The sequence below is a fragment of the Phyllobates terribilis genome, unplaced genomic scaffold, assembly GCF_046119375.1.
Source record: "Phyllobates terribilis strain yellow unplaced genomic scaffold, ASM4611937v1 Scaffold_9__5_contigs__length_417890890, whole genome shotgun sequence".
Taxonomy (NCBI): Eukaryota; Metazoa; Chordata; class Amphibia; order Anura; family Dendrobatidae; genus Phyllobates; species Phyllobates terribilis.
The window spans coordinates 330,460,733-330,483,529 of NW_027362769.1; the positions used below are offsets into that span (position 1 = coordinate 330,460,733).

Here is a 22,797-nt window from a genome sequence, read left to right on the forward strand (position 1 = left end):
AGGTTGCGTGCAGGTAAGTACCGGGAGACTAGGTCACAGACGTATGGAGGAGACAGGTTGTGGATGGCTTTGTATGTCATGGTTAGGGTCTTGAACTTGAGTCTCTGGGCAATGGGGAGCCAGAGAAGGGATTGACAGAGAGGAGAGGCTGGGGAATAGCGGGGGGGACAGGTGGATTAGTCGGGTAGCAGAGTTTAGAATAGATTGGAGGGGTATGAGAGTGTTAGAAGGGAGGCCACAGAGCAGGAGGTTGCAGTAGTCGAGGCAGGAGATGATGAGGGCGTGCACTAGTGTTTTTGCCGATTCGTGGTTAAGGAATGTGCGGATCTGGGAGATATTTTTGAGTTGGTCGGCGGGAAGTGGAAAGGGGTTGGATATGAGGTTTGAAGGAGAGATCAGAGTCCAGGGTTACCCCAAGGCAGCGAGCTTGTGGGACTGGAAAGAGTGGACAGCCATGGACTTTGATGGATAGGTCAGATAGGGGGGTTGAGCGAGATGGTGGAAAGATGATGAATTCAGTTTTATCCATGTTAAATTTTAGAAATCTAGCAGAGAAGAAGGATGAAATAGCAGACAGACATAGTGGGATTCTGGTTAGTAAGGAGGTGATATCGGGTCCATAGAGGTAGATCTGTGTGTCATCAGCATCGATATGATACTGAAAGCCGTGAGACTCTATGAGCTGTCCCAGGCTAAAGGTGTAGATGGAGAGGAGCAAGGGCACTAGAATTCAAGGACTCAACAATCTCAAGGTTACAAGTTCATCTCCAGAGATCTTGATGTTCCTTTGGTGCACAACATAATCAAGAAGTTTACCACACATGGCTCTGTAGCTAATCTCCCTGGACATGGATGGCTGAGAAAAATTGATGAAAGGTTGCAACACAGGATAGTCCGGATGATGTATAAGCAGCCCTAATGAAGTTCCAAAGTAGTTCTAGCTGTCATGCAGGCTCAGTGTCAGCACAAACTATCTGACAACATTTGAATGAAATTAAACGCTATGGTAGGAGATCCTGGAGGACCCCACTGCTGACGCAGAGAAATAATAAGCTAGACTGCAGTTTGCCAAAATGTACACAGGCCAAAATCCTTCTGGAAAAGCATTTTATGGGCGGATAAATCTTTTTGGTAAATATCTTTTTGGTAAAGCACGTCATTCTACTGTTGACCGAAAACTGAATGAGGCCTGCAAAGAAAAAGAACACCATGCCTTCAGTCAAATATGGTGGCGGTTCAAAGATATTTTGGGGATGTTTTGCTGCCTTTGGCACTGGGCATCTTGACTGTGTGTAAGGTACCATGAAATTTGAAGATTACCAAAGGATTTTGGGGCGCAATGTAGCGCCCAGTGTCAGAAAGCTGGGTTTGCGTCATGGGTCTTCAAGCAGGATAATGTCCCCAAACATACTTTAACAAGCACCCAGAGGTGGACGGAAACAAAGTTCTAGCGAGTTCTGAAGTGGGCAGCAATGAGTCTGGATCTAAATCCCATTGAACACCTGTGGAGAGGTCTTAAAACTGCTTTTGGGAGAAGGAGCCTTCAAATATGAGACCTGGAGCAGTTTGCAAAAGAAGAGTGGTCCAAAATTCCAGTTGAGAGGTGTAAGAAGCTTATTGATGGTTTTAGGAAGCGATTGATTGCAGTTATTTATTCCAAAGGTTGTGCAACCAAATATTAAGTTGAGGAGCCAACAATGGTGTAACAAATTTTGTCTAACAAAACGTGTAATTGCAATAATTTTCCTGGAGAAATGCTTCATTTTCTGGAACAATATCAAGGGTGCCAAAACGTTCAGCCATGACTGTATATGTCATCTTAAACTATCAGTAATATTTTCATTTTTTATTTGTACAGGAAAGAGTTTTTCGAGGGATGCAAGGCCATAAACGCAGACAGCCTCGAAGGGATCTGCAGCCGGTTTCCCAGCCTCCTGAATGAAGCCAAGCAGGAAGATAAATTTAAGGATCTTTATCGCTTCACCTTTCAGTTTGGCCTGGACTCGGAAGAGGGTCAGCGGTCACTTCACCGGGAAATAGCCATCGCCCTCTGGAAGTTAGTGTTCACCCAAAACAAACCCTTCATTTTGGACCACTGGTTAGACTTCCTAACTGAGAACCCCTCAGGAATTAAGGGAATCTCTCGGGACACGTGGAACATGTTCCTAAACTTTACTCAGGTGATCGGACCCGACCTCAGCAACTACAGCGAGGACGAGGCGTGGCCGAGTCTCTTCGATACCTTTGTGGAATGGGAAATGGAGAGGAGGAGAAAGGATGAGGAAACCAAATGTATTAGGTCATCAGGCACAGATTACATGGACGCGGGCGAGCAGACTTAGCACAGCGCAGGCGTCACATCCCCGTCACCTTCATTAACTCTGGACTTTTCCTGGAAATTTAATGGAGAATCCATGTTTTTTTTTGGTTCTGTTGTGCTTTTGTTTTTTTTTAAAACTACTTTACACCTTTTTCTGCCTTGAATTCGAAAGGGCTCTATATGCTGGTAACATGTTTCAGGCACTTTCTTACTATTTGGGTTATTTTAGCTTTTTTTTTTTTTTTTTTTTTTTTATTAGTAGGAATATTCTGACGGTGCCAGAAAGTGTTTCTCCTTTATATTTCAGGTTTAACGGGCTCTAATTAAATTAACTTAATGCTTGGAAGGGGTAAGGGGGTGGACCCATTTATTTAATTTAATCCCTATTGATGTGTCGTCGGGGGGCGGGCTTGCAGAGCAATGCATTAGGGGACATGCGGCAGCTGGTTGGTGTTAACTCTGCCTATTTCCATGTCCTGTACCCATTTTATTTTATATAAAATATTAACACCCATTGGTGCCAAAGTGGCTTATGACATGTATGCCAATCTGGCGCATGAGGGTGTTTTCTTTTTTTTTTTAAGAAAAAAAAGCAGTTCTTAATCCGAGTGCCAGGGTGGTGTTTTACTCGTAGATCCTGTCGATCAGGGCGGTTGCGTACTGTGTAGTGGTGTTTACGTTGTTGGGTTTTCCGAGTTGTGAAACTGTTCCGTGGGGTTGGATAAAGGAATCCCATTTCCTCCCGTAATCTTTATCAGAGCATTAAGCAGACATGCGTTAACTCCTTCTTTAAAAAAAAAAAAAAATTAAAATATACAAAAAAAAAAAAAATGATCTTGTATTCTGAATGACACAATGGAGGCAGGGGGACCTCCGCCGGCCCCTTTATTTTATTCTGTACTTGCGTAGTTTTGATGCCGTGTAATGGATGAGGCAGAAGAGTAGAAAACGTGTTACTGTAAATCGATGCAGTTTAGGAAATATTCCAGAGAACCTGAGCGCGCTCCCACAAACAGGCTACCCCCAATATGTCTCTTATTACACCCTGTAGGCTGCTGGTTTCCGTCAGTCGCTCACTCACAAGCAGGCAGCAGTTTGATGCTTTATAATAGATTGGCTATTAGCTATTCCCATATTACGGGAGAATCCATAAGGTGAATCTCCACCTTTATCACCTGCTATTAGAATGCTGATTCTTTACTAATATATCTACACAATGGCTGAACCTTGATTTTATGACACCGAGAGGTAAAAAAATGACATTTTATCTGCCTATCATCACCACTAGAGGGCGCAGACTGCGTACAAGGACCTGTCACTTACCATAAAGATTTCATTCTTTGCCTGGTGTAAATGCTACTTGTTGTCCTGAATCTGGCACTGGTTTTCTTTTGTTGTTGCCCCTCTCAATCCTGAAATATGGACCTCTTTTTTTTATTTTATTCCCCTTTATGTAAATTTAGTCTGGTTAGCAGTGCTGTAACTAGAGTCCGATGGGCCACGGTTGAAGAATTGGACCTGGGCCCATTCTAGTATATATGTCCCCCATCCTGATATAGAGAGATCTATCTCCTCCATCCTGGTATATATGTCCTCCATCCTGGTATATATGTCCCCCATCCTGATATAGAGAGATCTATCTCCTCCATCCTGGTATATATGTCCCCCATCCTGATATAGAGAGATCTATCTCCTCCAATCTATATCAGGATGGGAGACATATATACCAGGATGGAGGAGACAGATCTATGTCCCCCATCCTGATATAGAGAGATCTGTCTCCTCCATCCTGGTATATATGTCTCCCATCCTGATATAGAGAGATCTATCTCCTCCAATCTATATCAGGATGGGAGACATATATACCAGGATGGAGGAGACAGATCTATGTCCCCCATCCTGATATAGAGAGATCTGTCTCCTCCATCCTGGTATATATGTCTATATCCCCGTTCTGCTGCTGTTCTTTAATGGATAGAAAAAAAAAAGAATCTACTCACCTTCCCTTCGCTCCCCCGTCGCACGGCGTCCTCTTATGAAGCCGGCAGCTGACTTCAGCGTGCAAGGGAAACACGACGTCACTGCCATGAACCTCCAATCACATGCATGCTGGCCTCTGATTGGCTGGCAGTGTGTATTGCTGCACACAGGCCTGACAGGTCTCTGTGCCGCAGTACACTTCATCTGAATGTGTGTCCAAGGACTCGCATCCAGTTGAAGTTTGTGCTGGTGTCGGCAGGCCCCCCCCCACCCTCACGGGCCCAGTTGCAGCCTCCACAATCGTTACAGCCCTGCCTGTCAATGGGGCAAGGTCCTCATCTCTTCCCTGTGGATGTGTTGATGATGATCATGCCTAGTGGGCTAAAAAGACTACATTTACATCCAGGGAAAAGGCGGCTGTAGCTCCAGAGCAAAAAGAAAAAATAAAGAACCACCAATTCAGGAGAACAGCAGCATTTGCACCAGGTAAGCAAAATAATACCGTATTTTTATGGCCATATCAGAAAATAGGAAAAACATATTTCCTATTAATTAATACTTCCCTGGATGGTGTAAAGAAGTGGAGGGGTTAATATCACTAATTGTAATGCAGTGGGGTAGAATAGAGATGTATAGATCTATTGTCCGTGTGTATTATACATACTCTCTGCAAAGCGCACATATGCCAACACTGCTCTATGCACAGTACATGCACATTCAGCGCTGCTACATATACTTTATAAATGCATATATTGTATAATTATATATATATTGTATACACTACCACATTTTGAAGTACCTTTCAGGCATGTGCCTAATCACATGACCTGAAAGGTCATTCAGCTACTTAGGACTGGCAGCATTTGTGCATGTCCTGGTAGCTTCCTCTCCTGCCCCGCAGCGATCAGACCAATCAGTGTGGGGCAGGAGGAGAGCGCAGTTCTTTCAGTGATCTGGAAAGGCCCGATCACTGTTCTCCTTGATCACAGGAAGTTACCTCTGGACTATGAGATGCACTTTTTAGCAAGTTTTTTTTTTTTCCTTGCTAAAAAGTACATCTTAAAATCCAAAGACATTTATGGCAAGTGACAGGTTCTCTTTAAGGAGGTGGTTTATTTTATGGACAAAAATAGGAAATTTACATTTAACTGTGATTTTTTTTTTATGCTGGAAAAAGCATAATTGTTTCTTAAAATATAATCCTCCAGACTTTAACAGTGCGTGTGGTGCGCTCTATATTTATGCAAAGATGACAGCGGTCACATAATTTTGCAATGCAACCCCCTACTCGGCTGTCCCCACCTCGGCACAGGTCCATCACGTGTATAGATGCAGGCGGACCCTTTTTGGGGACGACCGAGGAGGTTGTAGCTTCATCTAATCACATGGTCACTTTCATCTTTTATAGAGATGTACCTCCATTATAAAAAAAAAAAAAGTGCAATAATGCACAGCTGAAGGCGTTTACTGGCAGAGCGAGGGTGCGATATGCTTATTTGCCATTTTTAATTGCCACCCCATGTTATCAATAGGGACCGCTTTGGGTATGTCATAAATGACTAAGTTACTGTAACATTTACACCGGTTTCCATATTTTCTAACTTCAGAAGGGCTCTATCACTTTATGCTGGAAATTTTCTCTTGTGGACAGGTAAACCAGGATGTGTAACTGAGGGGTCCGCACACGATGTACCCCAGGCTAGGACTAGTTTGCTGTCTGCAGACTGAAGATTTAGTGGGGACATTCGTCCTATCCTTTCACCCGTTTATGTCCTTGTATATGGGAACTTGTCCTGGTGACGTGTTCCCTTTAAAAAGGACAGTGGTGCATAGATCCTTAACTGATACTGGAGTGCTGTGGTTGTGCAAGGACCTGACCCCAATGACGCCACCAGGTGGCGCTGTAATTAGCAGGACCTGTACGTGGCCTGTGCTGATAATGACTACCTGCCTTCTACCACTAGAATGCCCTATTCGGCCTTGGTCGCCATTCCTACTCTCGCCAGCTCTTGGGGTTTGAGGTGTCCAGTTTTGCAGTTCAGATATTCACTTGATTGAGACTAAGCTGCTATACCGGACCCAGCCATGGACAAAAGTGGTGCTGTTGCTGAAAGGAAGCAGCCAACTCTAACTTTACACACCTTTTTAAAGGAGATTTCTGACATTTCGTTAAACCCCCAGTATAAATTTATCTGTCACCAGGGTTTTGCTATCTAATCTGAGAGCAGCATGATGTAGGGGCAGAGACCCTGATTCCAGCGATGTATCACTTACTGGGCTGCTTGCTGCAGTTTTGATAAGTTTTCTGAATGCTGAGCTCTGAGCAAGCTGCCAATCAGTGGTGGGGGCGGGGTTACACCAAGCAGGAGGACTACATGGCACCAGACAACTAGAGCTCTGGTGATAATTTCCTGCTGATAAAACACTGATTTTATCAAAACAACAACAAAGCAGCCCAGTAAGTGACACATTGTAGGGTCTCAGCCTCTACATTATACTGCTGTCAGATTACATGACAAATTCCCTTTAACGGGCTGAACTTGTCTCTTTCAGCATTATAATCCTTGTTACTTGACATGCATGTGGCTAAAAATTATTAATATACTCCCCTGCTGTCCTCCCACTGCGCCAGCGCTGACAGTCCCATGTGCTCCTGCCAGACCAGATTTCGTGTTCATGGGTGATGCCCCTCTGAAAACGATGACATCGGTACGGCCAGCGCTAGATTGCTGTGGACACTTTTTTGGCAAGTAAATAAAAACTAAAAGGAATCACAGAACGACAGCATTAAAAACCCAATTATTTTACAGTCTCCCTTTTTAGCCGTATGGGGTGGATATGCTCCAAATCTTAAATTTTTGCAATGCAAAGGGTGAAATCTGCAGCATTTGGCACAATTTGGTGCTTATTTTACCTTTGCAAAAGGGATGTAGCCTTAAAAGGACTTATCATCCAAAAATGACCTATTGTACAAATTAGGTTTTTACATTAAATGCAGTAAAAAAATAATTAAATTTTCCATATGCCCATCTATATTAAATATAAACCCACCCCCCAAATTTAGCAATTTTCACACTGGAACAACTAGGACTATTTCTAGACTCACTTCTTCCTGTTTACAGAAGACTTTTCAGCAGTCTCATTATCATCACAGCCAGAATTACAATTCGAGGTAACACCTTTATATGCAATAGATAATACAGGATCCACTCTGTCCACCGCGCTAGGTAGGCGACGCCGCGCCCGTCCACCGCGCTAGGTAGGCGACGCCGCGCCCGTCCACCGCGCTAGGTAGGCGACGCCACGCCCGTCCACCGCGCTAGGTAGGCGACGCCGCGCCCGTCCACCGCGCTAGGTAGGAGACGCCGCGCCCGTCCACCGCGCTAGGTAGGCGACGCCGCGCCCGTCCACCGCGCTAGCATCGTGTGGCATGAAGGTAACGCTATTGACACCTGCAGATTGGGCTGGGACTAATCCTAATATTATTTCACAGGGGCACCATCATTAACATGGTTTATACTTCTATGATTAAACATTGCTTAAAATTGTGCAGTTTCCGATTTATTGTTTAGATACAAATTTTGCAAAACAAAATGTCTAATTTTTATTTTGGAATAAATGTCCTTACACAGTGGAGCTGCAAATTGCTCATGTATGGTCTGTTTTCTTCCTGGGATTCCCAATACATTGTGACATGAGGAATTTTTAGTTTACTTTATTCTCAGTTCTGCTTCATTGATACAGCGCTCCAAACCCCCTGCATAACTATAAATTAAAATAAATAATTTTGTATCTGCCGACAGCCACCACACGAGGGCGCTTACAGAATATAAATGTTATGCAGAACTTAATAAAACTGTATACAACGGAGCTCCCTCTAGTGGTGGCTGCAGATGGACAAAAATGTATAAATGGGGTTGGCTCACTTTAACAAAAAATTTGTATATTGGTTTACATTCATAATCTTGCAATTTTCACACTGGCCACTGGGGCATTTTTTTTAGACTTTTACTTCCTGTGTTTTCAATGAGTTTTCAACAGGCTCCTTATCAGAGGCAGAATTACCCCGGCACTGATGAGAACGTCCCTTTTAATTGATATTACTCTCCTATCTTTAGTATAGGTCATTAGTATAAATACAGTAGGAATAAGACTCCCTGATTAGGTGACTGAAGGTGCCATTGTGAGCTCCCCATTATTTGCCATGCACAGCTCTACATTGTGTAGTGGCTGTGTCTGGTACTGCAGTTCAGTCCCACTGAAGTGGATGCGACTAAGCTGCAATACCATGCACAGCCACTATAACATGTATGGAGCGGTGAGTGGAAAATAATGATTTACTATTAATGGAGAAGAGAACCAGTCGCATGGGAACAATCCACTAAGCAGGCGCTGCCGAGGAAGTAGAACGGATGAAATTCAAAGGATATTTCATCTAAAAAATGACAATTAATAGTAATAATGCGTTTGGTACAGACTTTCCACCTTTATCAGGTTTAACCAGGAAAAACCTGATGAAGGTGCAAAGCCTGCACGCGTTGTATTTTTTAGCCATTTTTATAACAAATATCCTTTTCATTCCATCCGTGCTACTTCTTCCCCTGGATTGTACCCATACGGCTGATTTTCTTTCCTGTAACGCCCCCATAACCCAACGGCAAGGGGTTTTGAAGGATCGCAATCCTGCAGAGCAGTTAGGCCTTTTCTTGTGTTGCACCTATCCGTGCCAGCAAATTAGTGCAATTTTTTTCTACTAACCCGTTTGCTTTTTTTGCGGTATCACACAAGGGGATTTCATTTTGCCTTTTAGATTTACATCCCAAATTGGGGTAATTTATAGCGCAAATCTACTTTAACAACAAATACAAAAACCCACTGCCTCTTCACATAGAAATAACAGAGCTGCTGGTAGTGAACAGGTCCGGTGTGTATGTGCCTGCAGAGAAGAATACCAAAAATCAACAACAAAAACTACCGCGCTATAGAGACAACGTTTTCTAGCTTCAAGTAGATAAATGGAAATAGGTCCAGAAAGAAGTGGAGCTAAACCGATGAGTGTCAGACCTCCGACATAGCAAATGTAATAGCTAACTAATGGGCAGAGATAGGAACCAATAGGTGTAAAAGAGCAAAGAAAAAAGCACTTACTATGGAAGGGCTGAGCAGCTCCCGGACAACAATGGGTCAGATCAGCAACGTGACGTCACAGCCACAGGTACGGGATCTGGAGGGGCACACAAACCACCGACGCGTTTCAAAGGACACAGCCCTTTGTAGTTTTTGTTGTTGATTTTTGGCAAATCTACTTTAATTACTGGCACAAAGACATGCAAAAGATAAGCCAAATTATTTAAAGGGAATCTGTCCCTAGGTTTTTGCTACTCCATCTTAGAGAAGCATGATGAAGGAACAGAGATCCTGATTCCAGTGATGTTTCACTTACTGGACTGCTTGTTGTACATTTTATAAAATCACTTTTATCTGATGCAGATCTCTTAACTCTCAGGGGGTGACAGATTCCCTTTATCAGACCTCTACTATGGCCATACAGGGTATAGAAAAGTAAAACTATACTTACCTGTACTGCTCATAGTAGAGGTCTGATTGCAGAGAAAAGTAGTTTTATCTTTTTGGTTTTCCACAGGCTTGGTGTCCAGGGGATGCCAAGCAATGCCCACCTATCTGATTATTATTCCCCTAAATCTCCGCCTATCAGCTTAGTTCCCATTCTCCCTCCCTCCCCCGCATGTCACAGGGCGCTGTGACGTGCACTTTCCTTCCTCACCCCATGCACAATGCGCGGCTCTTATAGACGCGCTTTGTTTCCTCCCGGCCAGGTTTGTATGAGCGCAGTGCTGCAGTGCTCTATTGTGCAGCCGCCGGGGAGTCACTGTGACTCCTGGCGCATAACAAGAAGGTTTTCCGAGGCACTGCGCTCATACAAACCCAGCTGGGAGGAAACAAAGCGCGTCTATAAGAGCCGCGCATTGTGCATGGGGTGAGGAAGGAAATCGCACGTCACAGAGCCCTGTGACATGCGGGGGAGGGAGGGAGAATGGGAACTAGGTTGATATGGGGGAATAATAATCAGATAGGTGGGCATTGCTAGCCTTCCCCCGGACACCAAGCCTGTTGAAGACCAAAAAGATAAAACTACTTTTCTCTGCAATCAGACCTCTACCATGGGCCATATAGGTAAGTACAGACTTACTTTTCTATACCCTGTATGACCATAGTAGAGGGCTGATAACTCCAAAGTGATGACAGATTCCCTTTAATGCTGAGCTCTGTATAACCCCACTCATACCACTGATTGGCTGCTTTCTGTGTACACTGTGTAGAAAGCAGCCAATCAGTGTTGGGGGATGGAGTTACACAGAGCAGTTGACTTGAAGGCACAGGCCACCTAGTCCTCTAGTGATAATCTCCTGCTGACAAAAACAGTGATTTTATGAAAAATACACTAATTAGCTCAGTAAGTGACACAGCGCTGGCATCAGGGTCTTTGTCTCTACATTATACTGCTCTGCAAAAACCTAGTGGCAGATCCCCTTTAAGAGGCGTGCCATCTTACCCCAGTGATGTTCAGTTTAATACCAGCTTTTAATATGCCAGTATTAATCAATTTTCCTTTAGAGATCTCTTTGAAATATTGAGCCTCAGGGACAGTTTTTCTGCAGGCGGTCAATAGTAATAAGGCATAATGAAGTTAAAGAAAAAAAAAAAAAGTAGTGGAAAGACCTGTGAAACTAGTACAGAAAGTGGGTGCCAACACCGACGCTGCTAATGGTGCAGAGCTGGTGCTGCAGAGAGGATGAGCCGCCCGCTCCTGATCATTTTACATTTGGACGCGCGTCATAAAATAACTGAAGCCTCTGCGGCAGATTTATTACAATTATTATACAGCGCTGGTAGAATATTCTGTACATTAAATACTGATTAAAATGCTTGTGACTCTTCGATGCGGTCAGCTCTTTATCCCAATCACGCCGAACCCTGGCAGGGGTCCGCTGCTGCTGAAAAGAAAGAGAAGTATCACACTATGGAGCCCAGGGGGCCGTCATCTACAGGTAGACATATACATGATACATTCATTACCTGTGTGCTCCTCCACCCAACACCTTACACCAAAGGTCCAGCTTATTGCCATTTTCACTTTATTATAGAATTGTAACATACAAGGGGTTGTCCGGCCTTGGGGTACAAGGAGCAGTCACTCTATGCAGTGTGTGTGCGCTGTCAGGATCCTCCGGCAGGCGCTCTGCTAAACATGATTTCATTCCTATGTGTTGTATCATTGCACATAAAATACTCCCCAGTGTATAGGAGAACAGCTCCCCTAGTGGCCGGTCTTTGCTTAGTAAACTTAATTGTAAAGGACTGACTGCATGCAAACTTTGGAGGAAGGGGTGGCTTGATATAATATAGTGTAAGAAGGGTTTCCTCTAAGGAGTATTGAGGAATATTCAGATCTGATAGACATTTGTCATAAATAAATTAAATAAGAGCTGTAGATTCCACCCAAGGGCCACCATCACCAGCTGGGCAAGTGCCATAGCTCTGGACAAAAAGTGTGGCCCACTCGCCATTGCGACCGGGCCCGACAACACCAGCACATACTTCAGCTGAATGTGCATCCTTGGACGCACATTCAGCTGAAGTCAGCGTGCACATGACCGGGGGCACACGGCAGTGCCGTCATGCGCTCCTATCACTTGCACGCTGAAGTCAGCTGCCGGCTTCCAAAGAGGACGCTGCGTGGCGGTGAGCGGAGGGAAAGTGATTAGTTTTTTTAAATCAAGTGAGTACACGGTGGCCATAATACTACATGGATGATTATGGCTGTGCATTATACAGTATGGATGACTATGGGCCGTGCATTATACTGTATGGATGACTATGGGCTGTGTAATATACTGTATGGATGACTATGGGCTGTGTATTATACTGTATGGATGACTTTGAGCTGTGCTTTATACTGTATGGATGACTTTGAGCTGTGCTTTATACTATATGGATGACTATCTACTAGTGAAATCTTTGCATTGTACTATATATATATATATATATATATATATATATTTCTCCGCCATATCTCTGCATCATGAATCGTAGTATGTGTTAAAGGGGCCCACTGAGACTCTGGAGCCGGCCCTGATCCCACCTATCAGATCTGCACTTATTTTGAAATGCATGCACATCTGCAACATAGCTAGCCTAGAGACCCCATTCTCAAACTAAATGTGGATCCTACCCCTGTGATCCGCAATATCCTTGAGAATTGGGGTCGCCTGCCTCCTTGCCTCTATCCATTGGAAGAAGTGAATAGAGAGAGGAGCACAAGTGCAGCCAGTTCTCCATTCACCATTACTGAAATAGGTGGCAGTCCTAGAGGTGGGACCCCGCACCTGTCAGATACTTATGCTGAAATCAGAATACCCCTTTAAACCTATTATCAGCCCCATACTTTTTTCCATTGATTTGTAATTCTGAAGGAAGAGGAGGGAGATGAATCGTCACAGCTCGCTGAATAGCTTATATCCAGCCATCTACTCCCCGCTCCTTATTACCAGTCTTAATAACACTTCCCGGCTTCTGATTCCAGAGTCGGAGATGAACAAGCTACAGCTGAGGTACCTATTGTTCCCAGGGAAGACGATGACGCACAGGGTGTTTTCTAGGAGGCTCTCGTAGAGCTGGAGAACTTTCCTGTCCAGATCCCTAATAATCTCGGTGTAAGGCTCCTATAAAGAAGAAAAAAAATGTAATTATTACTAGAAAAAATGAAAATAAATAAATTGTTGGTTTATCACTGAGCTTTCCCAAAATTCCAAAAGGGAAAGTCTTCTGCAGCAATATTTTCAAATATGCACAGATAGCGCTGCCTTCCTGTCTCTCTCTGCGGTGTATGCACAGATAGCGCTGCCTTCCTGTCTCTATCTGCGGTGTACGCACAGATAGCGCTGCCTTCCCGTCTCTATCTGCGGTGTATGCACAGATAGCACTGCCTTCCTGTCTATCTGCGGTGTACGCACAGATAGCGCTGCCTTCCCGTCTCTCTCTGCGGTGTACGCACAGATAGCGCTGCCTTCCCGTCTCTCTCTGCGGTGTACGCACAGATAGCGCTGCCTTCCCGTCTCTCTCTGCGGTGTACGCACAGATAGCGCTGCCTTCCTGTCTCTCTCTGCGGTGTATGCACAGATAGCGTTGCCTTCCTGTCTCTCTCTGCGGTGTATGCACAGATAGCGTTGCCTTCCTGTCTCTCTCTGCGGTGTATGCACAGATTGTGCTGCCTTCCTGTCTTTCTTTGTGATGTATGCACAGATAGTGCTGCCTTCCTGTCTCTCTTTGTGATGTATGTACAGATAGCACTGCCTTCCTGTCTCTCTCTGTGATGTGTGCACAGATAGTACTGCCTTCCTGTCTCTCTATAAAGTGATAGTCACTAGTATTACATCCTCCATCTCAGTAATGTATTACTGCCTCCCTTTGTTCTCCTGTACTTGACTTGGGCACAGATAGTACTGTCTCCTAGTTAATAATACAGGCACAGATAGTATTACATCAGAGCTGCAGTGTGTTCTGCATTACATTTCTCTTTATCTAATCTTCCCTCATAATCCTATGATCAGTAGGACAATTCCCACATAAGACCGGACCTGGACTTCTTACCCGAGACACGATCTCTTGGCTAGTGAGTGGAGGAACACTGCGCACGGCCGTTTGTAGCCAGCGATGGAAGTGGCAGGAGGTAACGGCTTTCATGCTCCTCAGTCCCCCGTGTGCCTGTATATGTCGTACAGCTGCAGCAGCGGCATCCGGGCTGTGAAATCCTGCAACGGGCACGACACATTCAGCCTGATATATGCAGAAAATCCAAAATGTCACCTACATCTGTGGTCACACATTACATGTACAATGGGACTGATCTGTTAGTCGGGGTCACTGCTAAAAATCAAAATTGCTATAGGTGATGTGTTTCTGAGAGGTCACGCAGTGGGACCCCCAACATTGGGACCCCCAACAGTAGTCCTGCAGTGCAGCGCAGGCTTCTCGTGTGCCGACGCTCCGTTCATTCTCTATACAACAGAAACAGCCGCGTTCAGCTCTCTACCACCTCTGTCACTCCCATAGAGGATAAATGGGGCGTCAGAACTCTATTTATATGGGGGACTCGGAGACCCCCTTATCGTTGTCACTGGTGCTCCTACAAATCAGATCGAAAACTTATCAGTTATCCTATGGATTGGAGAGAAGTCCCCATATGGAAGAAGCAGGTAGTAATCACTATGAGCGTCACAATTGGGATTATCACCTAGACCCCCTAAAGTACAGACCCCAGATACACCCCTACCACAGCCAAGATCATCCATACTGTAGAAAAGGACAGGTCATAAGTGTTTTGTCAAATACTTACATTCCCAAGAAATATAAAATTCCAGAACTTATTTTCATCAAACTCCGCATTGTGCCACTCCTCTGTTTTTCCTCTTGGAAACGTAAAAATAAATTAAAAACTGCATGTGTTACCCTTCCTCTACTCAAGAGTACGTTTCCTTGTCCAGCGGGATACTGTCAGCGCAGATTAGAAAATGTCAGGTTCTGTAGGGATCCACAGGGGACGGATCGCACACAGTTTCCAGGAGGAATAACAGAGGAACAGCACAATGCAAAGTTCTTAGAAAAGATGCTCCAGAATTATTATTTCACATAGAATATATTCATTAAAAAGTATGTATAAATCATGGACAGAGTTACATACGAAGGTAACAGTATTTTGCTTGCCGTCGGCTATTTGGATTTGTTGGCACAAATATAGATTTGATTTCCTTAAAATTAGTAAATTGATTTTGAAGAAATTCCTCTGTCAAGGGGTTCGCAAATCCAGAGACATAGATTGTGTTTTCATTTTCTGGATCTTCGCCCATCTCCTTACAAATGTCCTCATAGTCGAGGGTCCTCCCTGAGACCATCCTCTGCACCTAAACAGTGGGAAGAGCAACAAGTCAGTGGAGGTCCCGGGCCGGGGTCAGGAGCACCAGAGGTTTCGCCTGGTCTCCAGAGACATCTCCACTGCTGCTTACCTTTATAGGACTGCCATCAATACATGAACCGTTGAGAAGCTCTACAGCGAGTTGTGCAGCTTCTGGGACACCGTACTTAATGCAGACATACGGCTAGGCAGGAAAAGACCGGTCAGTATATGGTAATGATGCATTCTCCTATACGGACACCTCCAAATTATATACTCATTTACTGATCCTAAGTTACAGCCCGAATTATACTCGGTTATCATCCAGAAATCTGCTGCCTTCTGGAGTTCCCATCTATCGGCATTCCCTGCTGCTGCAGGGTCTACACAGAGACCCATCTTCAGGCTATTGAGTATTAGGTTATTAATGACTTTTTTTTTTTTTTTTTTTTATATGAGGGACGAGTTGTAGTTTTGAATGACACCGATTATTTTACTGTAGGAAAAACACCCAAAAAAAAAAAAGTTGGGTGAAAGTGGAAAAAAAACAAAACAAAATCACATTGTTTTTCAAGTTTTGATTTTACGGTATTCATTGTACGGTAAGAAAATTACCTTCTTCAATTTCATTTTTCATTTTGCAGTATATGAAAAATATTTTTTATGTTTTAGTAGTCTCATTTTTGCCCAAACATTATTTATTTTTTTATATTTTTTTTACATTTTTCTGTTCATGATTTGGGGAATTTAAACATTAAATATTTTAGAATGTTTCTTTTTTCACTTTCAATCAATCAGTCTCCACAGAGGACTGGAACCTGCTGTCACTTGATCACCCATAACCATACACTGCAATACCGCAGGGCACTGTGAAATTGACTATCTCCTATGAAACCCAGGATGATTAAAGCTCATCTCTGATCCATCTCTGATTTCATCAGTTACTCTCTGGTGCCGGCTGCATAATACAGCCAGCACTTGCAACGTATGGAGCAAGCTCAGTTTTGGAGCCCGCTCCATATAGTGGTGGTCAGGGGCCATTGTATGGAAGTTAAAAAAAAAAAAAAAAAAGAGTTTCTTCAAGTAAATGGGACTATGCTGAGACATCCAGAGGTTGATCCTACACTTCTGGGAGGTCATCTGCGTCACTTTACAGTACAATGCATGGATATAAGTGTGGGAAATGTGACTAATATGCCATAATAAAATGTGGAGTGAACCCACAAGCGCTCACCTGATGAGTACCTGATACAGCGCTCAGTGAGAGAATAGGACCGCAGCTCCCGAAATGCATCTTCACAGACCTGAGGCACACACCGTTCCTGAAGGGCCCCGCAAATACAGTCATCATGTCTCCAAACTTGCAGGTTACCTTAATATGAAAACGTGCACGTATTAAGATGGCAGCATAGCGATGCGTGCCTGGCCGGGGCGCCACGGGCACATGTTACCCACCTATGGAAAATCTGAGGACTATAAAACACTGAGACCAAAAGAGACCGAGTGGTGTGAGCAGTGATATCTCTGCAACCAACGGAGGATAGGAGCTGCATAGCCGCCAGCTGGGATCACGCCGATGATGAGGGTCCTGAGAAAAGGAGCCCCCATCACACCTTTTTCAATGAAGGAGTTCTCAAGAGTTAAAGTATGTTCACACTGAGTTTTTTTTTTTCCTGGAGTTTTTGGGGCCAAAACTGTCCAGAAATTATAAGTATAGATTGGAGGTTAAAAGGGGTTGTCCGGCTTTAGGCTACAAGTCTGCAGTCACTCTATGTGACTGCAGACTTGTGAATCCTCACATTGCACGCTATGAGGAGTCTCCAGTGATGGTGCTAGGAGCGGTGCATACTTCCGGCCACATTCCGACTAGACGCTTAATACGCATGCATTGAGTGAGGCTGCGCACGTCTAGTCAGCATGTGACCACATGTATGCAAATTATATGCTTGCAATCACGCGCACAACACTCCCAGTGCCGGCACCAGAGCATCCTCACAGCACGCAGTGCGAGCGAGATGTGAGGATTCACAAGTCTGCAGTCACATACAGTGATTGCAGACTTGTGGCCTAAGGCTGGACAACCCCTTTAAGATAACTGAACACTCATCTTTTTGCTGAGTTTTTTATTACTGGAAATGGAGCAGAAACTCCACATTTTTAGGAGGATTTAGAAAGGTTCCTGCTCCAAAAACTCACTAAGGGCTCATTCACATGTCCGTGCAATTAGGTCCGATGTTGGATCGCAATTCATAGACTGGTCGCATGTCTCCTGACCCAGTGTAACAGCTTCATATATTTCTATGGAGGGGTCACGCTCAGGTCGGGAGATGGGCAACCAATTCGCGCATTGTAATCAGACATCGGACCGAGTTGCACAGACATGTGAATGAGCCCTTAGAAATTGTCTATTTTTCCATAAACAGCGTCACTCCTGCCCTTGGGATGTGTCTGGTATCGCAGCTCCGTCAAATCCATATGAATAGGGATATGTTACGATACCGGATGTTTTTTCTAACCCTCTTTACGGGTTTCTACTTCCGCATCACAGGCCTCTACATGACGGAAGTATTACCGGACACAGCAGATTCCCTCTAAATAGATTTAGGGTCAGATTCCTCAGCCAGATTGTGCTATTAAATGGAATCTGTCACCAGGTTTTTGCTACCTCATCTGAGAGCAGCCTGATATAGGCAAAGAGAAGCTGATTCTAACGATGTATCACTTAGATTACTGGGTGCAGCCGTTCTCACACAATCAGAGCTGTATAATGTAGATGTAGAATGAAGCAGAGCTGAGAAAGCTAACCCCGCCCACACCACATATAACCCCGCCCACACCAGGCTCTTTACATACAATGTCCATAGACAGTGAGGTGCTTATCACAGGAGAGGGCGTGTCGGACCAGTCCTGCAATGTTAATCTCTTAGTGATAAATCCTTCACAGTTAGTAAACAACAGGACGCACTGTGACAAGTGACACATCCCTGAATTCTGTGTTTCAGCCTCTATCTCCTGCTGTCTTCAGATTACACAGCAAAAACCTGCTGACAGATTCCCTTTAAATCTTTTTTTTGACATGTTGCAAAATTTTTGCACAAAAATGTTGCTACATTTGGCGTTTTATGTTAATTTACTCCATAAGAGGGGCATAAAATAAAACAGAAACTGTCCCCAGATTAGAGCACATTTTTTGCTGTGGCACCCAGCAGCTGAAGGGTGTGACAAATTCATAAAAATACGTCCGCATGTTACTCCAGCACCTTCTGCATCAAAACTGGAATACAAAATGCCAACCTTAATGAATCGGCCCCTTACTATACCATCTGCTGGTTCCTGTGATGGATCCCATTACTATATGTACCCGATATGCACAATATGGCCCCTCTTTATCGCCCCATGGAGTGAGAGCTTACCTCTTTGGCAGCTACATGGAGTTTATTGGGAATGCTTCCATGCTGGAACTTGACGATGCTGACTGGAGACAGGGGGACAACGCTGCACACTTTCTCCAGGATCTGAAAGGAAAATTGTGCATTACAATTAAATCTGCAGAAATTCACATGATCACACAAGAGCGGTCCTGACAGTCAGCATCACATTAAGGAATTGCCATCCGTGCACAAATATATATTTTTTTTTTGAAAACCGGAGAGCCACATGATGGAGGCGCTGCCCTAAAGCCAAAGGTACAATTTAAATGTCTATGACATGTGTGCACTGTTGACCTTCCCAAGTCCCATCTTATTGTTAAAAACCCTTTAAAGGACATGGCCACCTTCAGGGACATTACCTATGGTTCTCGGGATTGGTCCTAGCTATTGGGAAGTTATTACCTATCCAATGGACAGAGTATAACTTCAAAACTTGAGACAAACCCTTTAAATGCATGTATTTTGTGCCCAAAAAAATATTTTTGCAATTGGTGCTGATTAAAATTTTTCATTGTTTTTCTTTCATGGGTTCTTTATTTCTCTGCGCATTCCTAGCTGCAGAATGAGTTAACTGAGAATCCAGTGAGACAGTTTTGATGGGGACTTTATAACCCTTAACTGTCTTTTTCAAAACGCCACTGTGCCGATTTAGGACCACAGTCCACATCAACGTTAAGCTAAACTTTGAAAGGAGCTCAGAAAAAGACAGATAAAAGGGTTACAAACTCCCCCATCAGAACGAGCTCACTGACAGATTCTCAGTTAACTCATTCCACAGAGAAACAGAGCCCCAGTAAAAGCCAAAGGGGACAACATTATTTTATTGCAAAAATTATTTTTAGCCCAAAACACATGCAACACATAAAGGTGTTAATGTCCTTTAACAGTGCAATTCTCACCTCTTCATTTGAAGCACATAACAAGGTCTCAACCTGTCTTGAAGACACAGGGTTTCTCAAGCTGTCTCTTGACACATAAGCAATCTTCCGGCCCGCCTTCTCCAGCTTTTCCAGAAAACTGTAAAATGGCCGATAGAAAAGAATATATAAATAAGGAGATTTTTGGTAATCAACGTAAAATCTGTTTCTCGTAGTGTTCATAGGGGGACACAGAACCACGGGATAGTCTGCTGCCACCTGGAGGCTGATGCTATTATTGCATTTAAATACAATTGTCTGCTCCCCAGCAGACTGTACCTCGCCTGCTGGAGTCCGTCTTCCTCAGTTTTGTGAGAAAGGAGGAGGAGAACAGAATTAAGGCAAGAAGAAACATAACTGTACAGCCAAACGGGCAACCAAGGGAGGGAGCTGTGTCCCCCAATGAAGACTACGAGAAACAGAGTTTACAGTGAGTATCAAAAATCGACTTTTCTCGTTCGTCTCATTGGGGACACAGAACCGTGGGGCGTCCTAAAGCTGTCCCTAGGGTGGAAAATAATTAAATCTCATACCATTACCACCTAGTTTTCCGCCATAACTCACGTGGACTTCTGGGCTACTGCCCGCTGCAGTGTCTTCCTACCTAGACTTGCATCTGCCGAGGCAAAAGTGTGCACCCTGTAAAACTTAGAAAAAGTGTGCACCGGTGCCCAAGTAGCTGCTTTCCAGAGATCCAAAGCCGATGCCTTATGGCGAACAGCCCACGAAGCTCCCTCCGCCCGCGTCAAGTGCGCCCTAATCCTAAGTGGGGCCACCCTGGTCTTAGCCATCTTTATCCAGAGGGCAATGATTGCTTTAGAAGCGGCCTGACCCTTACAAGTGACCTCTGGTGTAATAAACAAGGAATCAGATCGCCTGAATGAGTCAGTAGCCGACTCATTGTCTAAATAGGACAATATGGCGCTGGACAAAAGAAAGGTAAAATAATGTCTTCATTAAGGTGAAAACTCGAGACCACCTTTGGGAGAAAAGACGGAACAGGTCTCAACACTACATAATCCTGATGAAGAATAAGGTAAGGAGCACGAGAACACAGAGCCACAAGCTCCGAGACCCTCCTAATAGAAGTGATGTCTATAAGGAAAGCTACCTTTATAAAAAAGAAAAGCGAAGATATCTCTGACAGGCTCAAAAGACGGAGATTGAAAAGCCTCCAAAATAAGAATCAGATCCCTAAGATCTAAGGGAGTCCGATAGGCCACCCTAACGTGTGCCACCCCCTGGAGAAAAGTCTTAAATTGGGGTTTAGATGCCAAATCCCACTGAAACAGAATAGCCAGGGCGGACACCTGACCCTTGAGGGAGTTAAGCGCCAGCCCTGCCCCTAATTCGGACTTCAAGAAGGAGAGCAGTGCTGGCAAGGAAAAAGACACTAGCGTAGTACTGGTAGACTCACACCAACGAAAATAAGCCCTCCAAGTGCGATGGTGGACTCGCAATGAGGATGGCTTCTGGGATCTAAAAGTAGTCTGGATGACTGATTCAGACAGACCTGCCACCCTCAAAATCGCAGCTTTAACGGATGTAAGAGCGGACCCTGAGACAGAAGGTTCAGAAGAGTCCATGGGACATCCGCCAGTAGATTGAGAATATCCAAATACCTGGCCCTTCGAGGCCAGTCTGGAGCAATGAGAATGACTGGAACACCTTCTGCCCTGATCTTTTTGAGAAGTCTGGGTAGAAGCGGTAAAGGTGGAAAGAAGTAAGGCAGAGAGAACTGGGATTAAGAGATTGCCAGGGCGTCGATTGCAATCGCCTGAGGATCCCGGCACCTTGCCACAAATTTCGGCACCTTGTCGTTTAGTCTGGATTCCAACAGATCAACATCTACAAATCTGCCTGACCACTCTCCTGCGGGTAGCTGTTGGCAACTTAAAAAGTCTGCCTCCAGGTTGTCTACGCCTGTTATATGAGAGGTCGAGATTAGAGGAACTTTGTCCTCTGCCCACTCCAAAATCCCCGCATCCTCCACCATGGCACAGGGGCTTTGTGTGCCCCCTTGGCGATTGCCACGGCTGTGGCCTATATCATTGTTTGATTGAATCCTGATCGGCAACCCTTGGACTAAAGGGTGCCAATGTAAAAAAGCCAGACGGACAGCTCTGAGCCCCAGCACGTTGATTGGGAGAAGTCTCTCCCGACTGTTCCAGACCTCCTGGACCATCAAATGACAGAAGATTGCTCTCCAGCCATAAATTCTGGCATCTGTGGTGGGCACCTGCCACTGAACCGGGACGAAAAGAGCGACCCAGAGTTAAGAGGGGTGACGTTACCCTCCACCTGATATACTGGCGACAGCGAAGGGTGAGACGAATAGGCCGATCCAGAGACTGTATTGACCTGTCCAAAACGCTAGAAGCGAGTTCTGTAGAGGCCTTGACCGAAATTCAGCAAACGGCACTGCGTCGAACGTTGCCACCATCTTTCCTAGGATTTTCATGCAAAATCAAAGTTCTTCTGGAAGAATGAAGAGATAATCTATTCTCCTCCGGAAGGAATACTGATGTCTATACAGTGTCGAACACCAATCGCAGAAACTGTAACCGCTGTGTTGGAACCAAAATAGACTTTGTCCTGTTGACAATCCAACCAACTCACTCCAGAGCCTGTAGAACGATCTGCAGGTTCTGTAGATTCTGAGCACAGGATGCCGCTTTCGCAAGAATACCGTCCAGACAGGGGAAACAATTATCCCCCTGGAGCGTAGCAATGCCATAACTAGGGCCAGGACCTTCGTGAATAACCTGGTCGCTGTGGCCAGTCTGAATGGACCTGAACTGATCGTGATCTCGATTGACCGCAAAGTGAAATCACTGATGGGCTGGAAAAATTGGCACATGCAGATAAGGGTCCCGAATATCCACCAAAGAAAGAAATTCCGCGGCTTCCATGGATGCGATCACTGATCGGGGAGACTCCTTTGGTCTAACCTGCCGACCTGATTCGCCCAGTGCTGGAAACTGACAAAAGGGATGGACCTGCAAGACCCCACGCCTCCGAATAGGATGGCACGCCCTGGACTGAGGAAGCACCTGTAGCTTCCGAAATGGTCTTATCTAGCCTGGTTCCAAATAAGCGAGACCCCTGGAATAGCAGTCCCGTCAGGGGTGTCTCTTTGGAGCCAGGTCTACCCTCCATACCTTAAGCCACAACATG

At 44.7% G+C, this 22,797-nt stretch overlaps 2 protein-coding genes across 7 annotated transcripts in view; one reads left to right on the forward strand and one right to left on the reverse strand.

The window, feature by feature from the left end:
- The window catches only part of DCUN1D3 (defective in cullin neddylation 1 domain containing 3), a 29,881-nt gene extending 26,730 nt beyond the window's left edge, over positions 1 to 3,151 (forward strand). Inside the window, exon 3 of the mRNA XM_073647964.1 lies at positions 1,859 to 3,151. Within this exon, the coding sequence (XP_073504065.1) occupies positions 1,859 to 2,342 (484 nt within the window). The 3' untranslated portion in view covers positions 2,343 to 3,151. The remainder of the gene's footprint in view (positions 1 to 1,858) is intronic.
- An 8,012-nt stretch (positions 3,152 to 11,163) lies between these two features.
- REXO5 (RNA exonuclease 5) overlaps positions 11,164 to 22,797 on the reverse strand; it is a 28,710-nt gene continuing 17,076 nt past the window's right edge. For 5 of the 6 annotated variants that reach the window (XM_073647972.1, XM_073647975.1, XM_073647970.1 and 2 more), the window contains exons 13-20: positions 19,603 to 19,720; positions 18,686 to 18,787; positions 16,507 to 16,644; positions 15,385 to 15,477; positions 15,063 to 15,282; positions 13,973 to 14,133; positions 12,938 to 13,044; positions 11,164 to 11,316 (exon numbers count right to left, since the gene is read on the reverse strand). In XM_073647972.1, coding sequence (XP_073504073.1) covers positions 11,268 to 11,316; positions 12,938 to 13,044; positions 13,973 to 14,133; positions 15,063 to 15,282; positions 15,385 to 15,477; positions 16,507 to 16,644; positions 18,686 to 18,787; positions 19,603 to 19,720 — 988 coding nt within the window. In that variant the 3' untranslated portion in view covers positions 11,164 to 11,267. The remainder of the gene's footprint in view (positions 11,317 to 12,937; positions 13,045 to 13,972; positions 14,134 to 15,062; positions 15,283 to 15,384; positions 15,478 to 16,506; positions 16,645 to 18,685; positions 18,788 to 19,602; positions 19,721 to 22,797) is intronic. The other variant, XM_073647974.1, reaches the window with a different exon arrangement.